At 46.7% G+C, this 10627-nt stretch overlaps 2 protein-coding genes across 2 annotated transcripts; both read left to right on the top strand.

The window, feature by feature from the left end:
* Positions 1–325: 325 nt before the first annotated feature.
* On the top strand, positions 326–2433 carry F4822DRAFT_111965 (EPT/RTPC-like protein). The gene is made up of 2 exons (XM_051452480.1): positions 326–912; positions 981–2433. Exons 1-2 carry the CDS (start codon positions 762–764, stop codon positions 2087–2089), a joined length of 1260 nt encoding a protein of 419 aa, XP_051317774.1. The 5' UTR covers positions 326–761; the 3' UTR covers positions 2090–2433.
* A 1143-nt stretch (positions 2434–3576) lies between these two features.
* On the top strand, positions 3577–7221 carry F4822DRAFT_111957 (glycoside hydrolase family 35 protein). Its single transcript, XM_051452479.1, has 4 exons — positions 3577–4032; positions 4084–4723; positions 4778–5046; positions 5102–7221. Exons 1-4 carry the CDS (start codon positions 3913–3915, stop codon positions 7112–7114), a joined length of 3042 nt encoding a protein of 1013 aa, XP_051317773.1. The 5' UTR covers positions 3577–3912; the 3' UTR covers positions 7115–7221.
* Positions 7222–10627: the final 3406 nt, after the last annotated feature.

The following is a 10627-nucleotide window of genomic DNA, read 5'->3' as shown; positions in this document are numbered from 1 at the left end:
CTATGCGTCCCACCCTATATTTCAAACGACGTAACGTTGAATGCCATCGAGGCGTGCCGAATTTGCGACAATGATCATATGATAACAAGCATCCTAGGCACAAGAAATATCATAGCGACTCCGATAACGAATTCGGAGAACAGGGCTGTCTCTATTGACCATGTTTGTCATTGTTAGCTTATTACCTAGATAGGTAGAGTGGGGATCCTTCACCTAGGCTGCCAGGTAGGTATATTCCAGGGAGACGCGATCCACTGAGACAGCTAGGATATTTTCAAGGCGAAAGCCTAGCAAGCTTGGAAACTTGCTATTTCATTTCACGGCAGTACCTGGACCCCTGAGCTAATACTTGCTTGACAGATAATCCAACGTAGCATGTATCCATGCCCAGTAACGCACGTTTACCTATAGAAAAAAGACTGCTCACTTCTCTCCTACATTTCTAGATACGCCACCCCCAAACTCGATGCCTCTTGCAGAAACGTATATATCGACCAGATGAAGTAATTCTCGAGGAATAAGCATAGCAATAGAAGGAAATCAGATGGAAATAATGAGTATTAGTCATCACAACTTATGTAAATCTAGCTGCGACTTCCCGAATGACTCATTTTCTTGAAAACAGACGGGTATATAAGATGTGCTTTAGTTATGCAGGGCAATAGCACCTGCAAAAAGCAATCGGCAAGGCCTCTATATCAATATAATAACACACTTCGCGGTTGCTTGCAGTTTGCGTTACACGAAAAGCGGGAAACAACATGAAATCCAACAAGCCTGTTCAATTCGACGGGAGGACCGGTGAAGGGGGCGGTCAATTAGTCAGGATCGCATGCGCATTATCGGCGGTAACATTGCAGCCTATTCGTGTATACCATGTGCGAGGAAACCGGGAAGGACATCGTGGCGGCGGTTAGATTTCTATCCGGACTTCTGTTTTGATGATCCGTCGTGCCTAATCAAGTTATTGTTGCATATAGGTCTGAAAGCGCAGCACGTAGCCGCCATCCAGTGGCTTGCAGACGCTACCCAAGCAGAAGTTGAGGGCCTATCAGTGGGCAGCCACACCGTGGAATTCAAGCCAACATTGCCTCCTACAGCCCTTAAATCTCGGAAATACGAAATTGTGGCGGGAAGTAGCGCCTCGAGCACCCTGCTCATCTTCCAAGCCATATTCCCCTACCTCCTATACGCCGGAAACGAAGCCGGTGATCCGGTAGAGCTAGAGATCCATGGAGGAACAAACACGTCTTTCTCGCCATCCTTCGAATATCTCGACCAAGTCTTGCTTCCAACCCTGCACGATAGATTCGGTATCAATGTCGAGAGACAAGTGAAGAAACGCTCTTGGGCGAGTGGGCCCCGTAGCCAGGGGTCCATCTGGCTAAGAATCCAAACCCTTCTGCTGGGACACTCACTAAAGCTGCAGGAACCATGGAATAAGCCAATCACAGTCGAGGATTTCAAGATCAAGCGAATCGATGTGAGCATATTGGTGCCACCCACCCTCCGAGAGCCTCTTCAAAATGCCCTTACGAACGACATTGGTCAACTATTTCCCGAGGTGGATATTCGCTTCGTGGTCGACGAAGATAGCGGACATGACGCACGGATGTATACTTTACTCGTAGCTCATTCACAGACTGGTCTACGGTGGGGCCAGGATTACCTCTACGATCGACCGAGGAGGAAAAAAACACCAGAAGCTCTGAGTGCTGAGATATCGCGGAAGGTTTGCAAAGATCTTTACAAGGAAATATCGATTCGAGGAGTCGTCGACGAATACCTACAAGATCAAATGGTCGTATTCCAAGCTTTAGCAGAGGGCCGAACCAGTTTCCCTCGAGGCATCGAGTTGATACACCCCAGCACAGAAAGCAAAAGTCCTGGTGAGGTAGGGGATTTGGAGGCATCTCTTAAGGATTTGAAGCTAGGGGATAGGATGAGGAAGGACAAGACCGACGATCCCTTTGGTGAAGGATCTACACACACCACGACAGTCAGATGGGCGGCAGCTCGCTTACTGCCTGGCGCGCAGTGGTTTAATAAGGGTACTATCTGCGATGGCGCTGGCATATCCTTTCCTTAATGGAGTGTCGTCGACACCTATATTCTATTCCCGCGGCCTTGTGCTCTCAGTCATGTGACACTACTGATATTGATAGGTAGTGCCTAAATAGTAACGAGAGATTTGCCCATTTCCATCGAGTATTCGAATCACTACCTAAGTAGGGTGCGAGCCAACTTCTAAGCAAGGGCAATTTGATTCCATCCGCGTGTGCGATGGCTGACAGGAATTACTACCGGTCTATTGTTCGGCATGATGCATGATAGGGGAAACCCTAAGTCTCATCGTTGAACGGCCAGGGACCGATACTCAGCGATGTTGACGCGTCATCTCGCATTACTTCTACAAGGTGTCTAAGTTAATGTCGACAACGATTGTGGAAGAAACATGACGACGGAGATACCCACTCAACGCCATCCTAGGTCCTTCGTGGAAAACATCTGCATTCATTATGAATAACGCCAACCGAAATAAGTCCCAGTTTCATTACACATGCACTATTTCCAATTGTGTACAGATTAGGACCGACATGGTTATCATAGCCCACCCAGTCATCACCTGGAAACCCTATTGGAATTGTGTTCTGATAAGTCTGCTACGGTTTGACAATTTAGCTTGATGGTCAGTGCAAAACTCTGATCATTTGGTTGCCTAGGAAAATACCTAGGCAGGAAGGTTTATAATGTCGAATACTGGTAAGTATCAGCACCAACACAGAATCCGAGCGCATTGGGAGTAAAAACCGTATCCCGGTGGCCCAGTTGTCTGAGCTCCCGAGTCGACAAGCCAGTCAATCGACCACCGGTGGCGGTTTTTCGCGAAAAGCTTTCAAATAATGATTCTCTTCTCCCATTTTTCTTTCCCTGCTAGCCCCCCTTTCCAACCCCGACACAACAAAGCTATCCAACTATATATACTAAATCAAGACTTGGATCAGCACGTACGACCATATGACCTGGAAAACTCGGGATCCCGTCCGCTCTCCCATAGATAAGCCGGGTACAGCCGGATCAGTAGTTGGGTCGGTGACGACCAGCGAATCCCCGGTGTTGTACGTTTTCTTTTTGGGTTTTCACTTTTTATTCTATCGATACTCTTGGTTCATTTTTCTCCTTTTTGGGGAGCCTTGTCGTTACTATATTGGTCCTCGTCAATTTTTCTCCCTTGTGTAGACCCAGAGGCATCTACGGGTTATACATCTTCATCGTGCCAAGTCTCTTATATCTTTCCCCATAAATTGGCAGTGAACTTCCCTAGTACGAGAAGAAAAAGGCCATCAATATGAGTACTAGCTATTACACGTTTGCCTGGTTTAATGATACCCCGTTTAGCTCTTTCAAGACGAGCTGCTTACATGTTCAGCTATAGCTACAAGTGATAATCAGGCACAATTTCTACCCCTGGCATCGATCTATCAATATAACATCATTAGATAGATTGAACCATGAGATAGGGCAATATTGTTAACCAACAAGCACTGATGAAATATTGACTACAATTTGCCTAAACGAACGGAGACCGGCTAACCGGATTTCACATTAATTATAGAGATCCCTATATATCAAATCCCCCGCATCGCATGGGTAGATCTAGGCGAAGTTGGAGAAGCGGAGCCATTAATAGGGATCATAACGACTTTAGCCTTCGCTATATTCTCCACAGCTCGGGGTATTGTTTACCTCGAAGTTTTTTGACTCCGGTTGCGTGCCCGGCTCAAAATGGATACGATACCCGTACCTCAAAACAGGCGGTATCGCCCTCGAGATGTCAGCATACGCTTCCACAGGCTTACATCCGCCGGCTTCATCGTACCTTAGCGGGAGAGCCCCATCACATTGGGAACAATGTTGTTTCAAGCCTTATTCGTCTCCTTGCTCTGCCTATTATGGCATGGGCAAGGATTAAAGATACCCCCGCGGGATTTGAACTCGGCTGTTGAACCAAGGGATTCGTTGGAGGGATTGGTGAGCTGGTTGCCAAACTACGGTCTTTTGCATTTGCTGATATTCCACTAGGTAACATGGGATAAATATTCCATGACTATTCGAGGAGAACGCTTGTTCATATTCTCTGGAGAGTTCCATCCCTGGCGTCTGCCCAGTCCAGGCCTATGGCTCGACATTTTCCAAAAGATCAAGGCCCTAGGATTCAACGCGGTATCATTCTATACATATTGGGGTCTTGTGGAAGGCACACAAGGAAAAGTACGCTTCGATGGTGTCTTCGCCCTCGACGAATTCTTCAAGGCTGCTGCGGAAGCCGGCATTTACCTGATCGCCCGACCCGGGCCCTACATCAATGCAGAAACAGCCTTTGGTGGTTATCCGGGCTGGACCGCCCGGATCAAAGCGCCTCTTCGTGGAGATGACCCGGAATTCGTTAACACGACCGAGCTCTACGCCTCTGTGGTGGGAAAATTGATTGCCGACGCTCAAATCACGAAGGGTGGGCCAGTGATAATGCTACAACCTGAGAACGAATATGATACATGGCCAGACATTATTAATTCTAATTTCCCGGCCCAAGTAAATGGCAACTATATGGAGCATGTTAAACAGCAGTTTAAAAACGCCGGTATCGTAGTACCACAAATGGTGAACGATCATCTATATCAAGGAAATTGGGCGCCTGGGAGCGGGTTGGGCGAGACGGAAAGTGAGTATTGGATTTGAAGAAAATTCTTACCTTAAGAGCTAATTGTGGGTTTAGTTTACGGAATTGATGCCTACCCCCTGAGATACGATTGCGCACATCCAGACGTTTGGCCCAAGATTAGATGGCCCGAAAACTGGCAGAATCTACATGAGCAGTATAGTCCCAACACTCCCTTTTTCGTGGCCGAATTTCAAGGAGGATCTGGTACTGGATTCGGTAGCGTCAACGCAGACGCTTGTAACGCGCTCGTAAATGAGGAATCAGTGCGTGTCCTATGGAAGAACAATTACGGCTTTGGTATTAAGCTCTTCAATGTTTATATGGTGTGTATCCACACGACGCCAGGCACCTTGATATACTGAACTAAATCTTCGATAGACATATGGCGGGACAAATTGGGGAAATTTGGGGTATAAAGGTGGTGATACTTCGTACGACTATGGCGCAGCGATCAAGGAAAACCGACACATTTGGAGGGAGAAATATTCGGAAGAAAAGCTTCAGGCTAATTTCTTCAAAGTGTCTCCTGCCTACCTAACTGCTGTCGCAGGAAATTCTTCGAATGGATCATATGTCTCGACAGATCAAATCGCTACCACACCAGTATTCGGGACTAAATCACGAACCAACTTCTATATCGTTCGCCACGCAGATTGGACCTCAACAGATACAACTAAGTATAAGTTGATTGTTCCCACGAGCGCTGGAAACTTATCGATACCACAGCTTGGTGGAGATCTAGTACTATCACGTAGAGATTCTAAGGTCCATGTTACTGATTATGATGTGGGTGGAATCAATTTGGTTTACAGCACCGCAGAGATATTTACGTGGGCTAAAGACGCATCGGGAAAGAAGACGCTGATACTCTATGGCGGTGCTGCAGAAGTTCATGAATTCGCCTTTGACCTCAAAAACTCGACAGCATCTGCCCAGATAAGTCCAGATGACACTAAGGTGAAAACCAAGAAGATACGCTCAAACATTTTGGTTACCCAATGGGAGGTGTCACCGGATAGGAAGATCCTAAAACTTGGGGATGACCTCGAGGTCATTTTATTATGGCGCAACGATGCGTATAATTATTGGGTAACAGAACTACCAGCAGCGGCGCCAATTGGGAATTATTCCTCTCCATCGAAATCCACCGTCATCGTAAAAGGTCCTTATCTAGTCCGCACAGCAGCTATAGACGGGGAAATACTCCGGCTCACCGGCGACATTAACAGCACGACGGACATCGAGCTCATCTACGAACCTACTGGTAAAGTTCACACCTTGGTTTTCAATGGAAAAGCCTTGGATGCGGAGCAAAATAAAGACGGCAAACTTGCGGCACGATTGGACTTCCAACCCCCCGAGATAGCATACCCCGACTTTGCCTCCTTGGAATTTGGATATATCGATTCTCTTCCCGAGCTTCAAAGCGATTACGACGACTCGGCGTGGCCCGTAGGCGCTAACCCCACGACCAATAACCCTCAAGCACTACTCACGCCCACCTCCCTTTATGCAAGTGACTACGGCTTCCACAGCGGATCCTTGATATATCGCGGGCACTTTACGGCGAATGGCAACGAATCGATACTCTTCCTAAACCTTACAGGCGGCAATGGCTTCGGCTATTCGCTTTGGGTCAACGACACATACATCTCCTCGTGGGATGGAACGGGCGGCGGATCCACGCATAACGACACCATCTCATTGACGTCGCATACTTTCGAAGCCGGACAGCCCTACGTCCTGACATTGCTGATGGACCATATGGGACAAGATGAGGAAGCGCCGGGAACGGATCTGATCAAGGCGCCAATGGGAATCATCAACTTCGATCTCGCAGGACATGCGCAATCGGACGTAACGTGGAAGTTGACCGGTAATCTCGGCGGCGAAGCGTATCGCGACCTTGCGCGTGGCCCACGCAATGAAGGCGCGCTCTTTGCTGAGCGCCAGGGCTACCACCAGCCGTCGCCTCCGGATCAGGAATGGACGATTATGAATCCGATTTCAATTGACATACATGGTCCGGGGGTGAGCTTCCTAACGACGAAATTCACGCTCGACGTTCCGCCGGGATACGATGTGCCTATGAGCTTCGTGTTCAAGAATACTACGGCGGGCGCGAACCATCGGGTCCAGCTATTCGTTAATGGATGGCAATTCGGCAAGTACGTCGCAAATCTAGGACCGCAGACGGTGTTCCCGGTACCCGAGGGTATCCTTAATCATAACGGTGAGAATACGTTCGCGCTTACAATCTGGTCGCTCGATAAGAAGAGATTTCGATTCGATGGCTTGACGCTCGAGGCTGAGATGCCGCTATGGTCGGGGTACAGGAAGCCATGGCAAGCTCCGCAACCAGCGTGGCAGGAGCGCGAGGGGGCGTATTAGGGGGGCGTTCGTTTAGGGGCTCGCGAGCGTTGCGTATACGAAAAGGCGGATCGTTGGAAAATTCGGTATATTGATCATTGGCTCGAGATCGCGGGGAAAACTAGGCAGCAGCTCGAAACCCGATCGTATTCGATTTTGTACCTAGATAAATCTACATACTGTAGAGATTTCTTCACCGCGATGTAAGTTTGCCTCCTGAAAAGTGATAGATCGTATGCGTAAGGACAGATCATCTATATTCAACCCTGGGCCATATGCATCTCCGTCTGCCACAATCCGCTATTTCCATTTCACATATTTAAAAAGATGACACTGTTTTGATTGTGAATTTCTTAACAGATATATGTTAACAGGCACGTTAACCCTGTAAGTTACCACACTGCCACATCACTAATATCAGATGCTAGGGCTGCTAGGGGTGCTGTGCTTAACCTAAGCCAGCTTTGCTTGCTATCTGTAACGTGATTCTCTAGCAGTCCCCTGCCAGAAACTCAACTGGCCCCCAAGCATCATCCTAACATCATCCATTCCGCTCTTTCCGTGCACCCAAGCTTGAGCTTAGGCGCTCAGAGCTGTTAGGCAAGTATGTATTTGCAGTTACGATCTTCCTACGCAATGATCAAGCATTACAGACGTAACACATCCGGCCTAGTAATACAAGACAGACCTAACGCTATGCTTGTTAAGCCTAGTAGCTCCAAGGATGGCCTGTGTTAACCCTGCGATCCGCCCATAATCAGTTGGTCTGCTCGCACAGACGGAAAGCATAGGAAAAACAAAAAAAAAAAACAAAAAAACAAGGCGAACTATTATTTACTCCAACCAAGGCGCTGGGCAGCGGAGCGATTCCCGAACCACAACTTCTCTCGCGCGCCTTATAAAAACGCCCTCGGGCCGATGCTTTGACGTTTCTCAGATCCGCAACCATTGAAGCTTGAACTCTGGGGAGATATATCAAAGGGGGTTACGGTGAGTTGACCCGGGAGGTTGGCTCGATGGGTCCTACCAAGAGCTTTTGGACACGCTCCCTTGACCAAACAATCAGCAACCATGTGATCCTGGGCTTTGTTTTATATGATGTGATAAACATTATGTTGTGTTGGAAGTGTGAATATCTTCATGTTTTACAAACATGGGTTCCTGTCGTACTCAGTTAGATAGGTTTATGCTGCTTATAAACACTCCACCCATTCAACTTCTACTATACATACGATATACATATAATATAATGTTTGTATTTTCTACACCGGTCTGCTGTTTAATTTATTCAATACTTTGTCAGATCTATATATAAATCAAAACGGCGTATCAAAAACGGCGCACTATGCGGGCATGTGGCTTCACTAGAAGGGATGGCCCGCAACATCCAATTTCATTACGACGCGGTGACCCCTGAGGATGAATGTATCAGCCCTGGAAGAACCAAGATTTGATTTATGAAGTGACTACTTAGCTTGGTAGTCCAAGTATCTTGTTTTCGTGGTTGGATATATCCTTGTTATCGTGCCAAGTTATTGAAACTTGGTATATCCTCAACGCCAATATGTTTGTGTATGATCGTATTCCGTGATGTTTGAGTTGCATTTTGCGTTGTTTGTACTCCTTCCTCTACTAAGACCAACTATGCTTTTTCTTAGGACCGTTTTCGGGTTCCTTAGGGGCGTAGTCTGTGCCATCGTTGCCCCTAGCTGAGATTTTAATACGATGCATGACCATTCCCGAAGGCAGATTTGAGGCAAATTTGCATCGTATGATCCTAGTTGCCTTGTCCCTTCGCAAATCGATGCCTTTTTGACTAGACCAGCGCCAACGTACTGTATAGCTAGTTGGTGATAGGCGTCTTGGGGTCCGAATGTTTCGATGGGCCGTGCTACACTACTTTACAACGCGCTATTTTCTATCCACAAGGAACGCCGCGCGGCTTCAAGGATGATACTCAGCTCGGAAAGATCGGGCAAATATTGGTTTTCATAGCTGACCGTGTCTCCATATTCACGTTTAGGTGAATATAGTTTGGATGTTTGCCAGTCTCACCTTAGGCTACCGAAATCCTCAAACCCTCGTATGAGTCGGTCACCTGTTGACGAGATACAGTAAGGACTATGTGCAAATTCCTATTAGCCTTTAGTCAACTTTATTGTACCTTCTTTCGTCCATGTGCTGCTTGTTATCTGTGCTGCCATGGCTGCCTTACGTAGTGAAGGAAGGATAGTAATCTGTCTCGGATGAGAGGGAATGACAAGAATTAAGCCGATTGTAACGAAGCTGTTTCAGTCAGACTCGATACACCGAGGACATCTAGGGGATGCTTACCTTGGTACAGATCCCCTAGTATCGTTGATTTCGGTAACGCAGACGAATACCCCTATCTTCCCGCAGATTCTCAATCTCAACACCGCCAACCATGTCAGACGCAATGACCGCGAGTCCACAAAATCGTCATGGCTGATAGAAAACACATCATGTACTTTTGACAAGGCGAAAGAGAAATAATTCCGAGGCAATCCAATGTTATGTCCTAGCTAGCTGGCTGGATGGGAACATAAACCGAGTCCTGGACCATATTGAGAGATGATCAACCCATAAAATTCATTGTAATTTTTCCTCTCATTTTTTCTGTCTTTGAAGCCCTGTTCCGATATTTCATAATTGCTATTTCAAGCTTTAGCAAATTTGTTAAGAGTAATAATAGGAAGGGGATAACCAGATTTTAATTACGCAAGCTGCTACTATGAAAGGAACGGTTACATTGTCGAAAAAAGTGGTTATGAGTGAGATATAATCATGAGGAAAAATTTTTCTTCTCCCTTTCCTCGAACTATACATAGCCATGAAAATTTTGAACAACTTTCCGTTAACCCCTTTTACAAGGCGTTACAAGCGGTAATATGATGCTGGCCTCTAGGAGAATACATCGTTCTTTTTTGATAAATTTCAAATCTTAGAAACATCCTTACGTTGGATGTTACTTACATTGTAGGCTGAATGTGCTACATTGTGTCTCGTGATTGTCAATTACATATTCTCAGCATTCTTATTCGACGAGAAAGTTACGCCCGTATATTCGGGACCATCTGATCAATGAACTTGGATCCATATCCCAAGGTTCTAGCCGGCGGGTAGAAGCTTCTTGCACTAGCTGTCTCGTTTTAGGATATTTCCTCCGAGACATCTTTACCAGCAATAGGGAACGTATGGGGCGCCGCGTGGCGTCTCGTGGGAAGTAAGAATGGCGGAATCACACTCTCGCGCCAATCTCGGCTTTGCTTGAGGTATGACTACGTGTAGAGATGACCACTTGGTGATACCCAATTGCTGACTAAGCGGGGATTATAATAGCTACTCAAGCCTCTAGCCCCAAAAGAAAATTCTCCTTTCTCTTCTATGAGTCAAGGACAAACTTTAGGAAATAGTAATATAATGTCTCTTGGTAAGCCAACCTAGCAGGTTTCCTGTGTTGCTTAGACGTCGTCAGGATGGTTCTATAGGTTGACTAGAATGATAAATGTAGGG

Source organism: Hypoxylon trugodes, assembly GCF_022578975.1.
Source record: "Hypoxylon trugodes strain CBS 135444 unplaced genomic scaffold F4822scaffold_2, whole genome shotgun sequence".
Taxonomy (NCBI): domain Eukaryota; kingdom Fungi; phylum Ascomycota; class Sordariomycetes; order Xylariales; family Hypoxylaceae; genus Hypoxylon; species Hypoxylon trugodes.
Note: the sequence above shows the minus strand (reverse complement) of the source record. Positions and strands in the feature narration are given on the sequence as shown.

Coding starts and splice junctions, on each gene's coding strand:
- F4822DRAFT_111965 (XM_051452480.1), top strand. CDS start 762: ATGAAATCCAACAAGCCTGTTCAATTCGACGGGAGGACCGGTGAAGGG. Junction 913..980: donor GGAAGGACATCGTGGCGGCG/GTTAGATTTCTA, acceptor TGTTGCATATAG/GTCTGAAAGCGCAGCACGTA.
- F4822DRAFT_111957 (XM_051452479.1), top strand. CDS start 3,913: ATGTTGTTTCAAGCCTTATTCGTCTCCTTGCTCTGCCTATTATGGCAT. Junction 4,033..4,083: donor GGGATTCGTTGGAGGGATTG/GTGAGCTGGTTG, acceptor ATATTCCACTAG/GTAACATGGGATAAATATTC. Junction 5,047..5,101: donor AGCTCTTCAATGTTTATATG/GTGTGTATCCAC, acceptor AATCTTCGATAG/ACATATGGCGGGACAAATTG.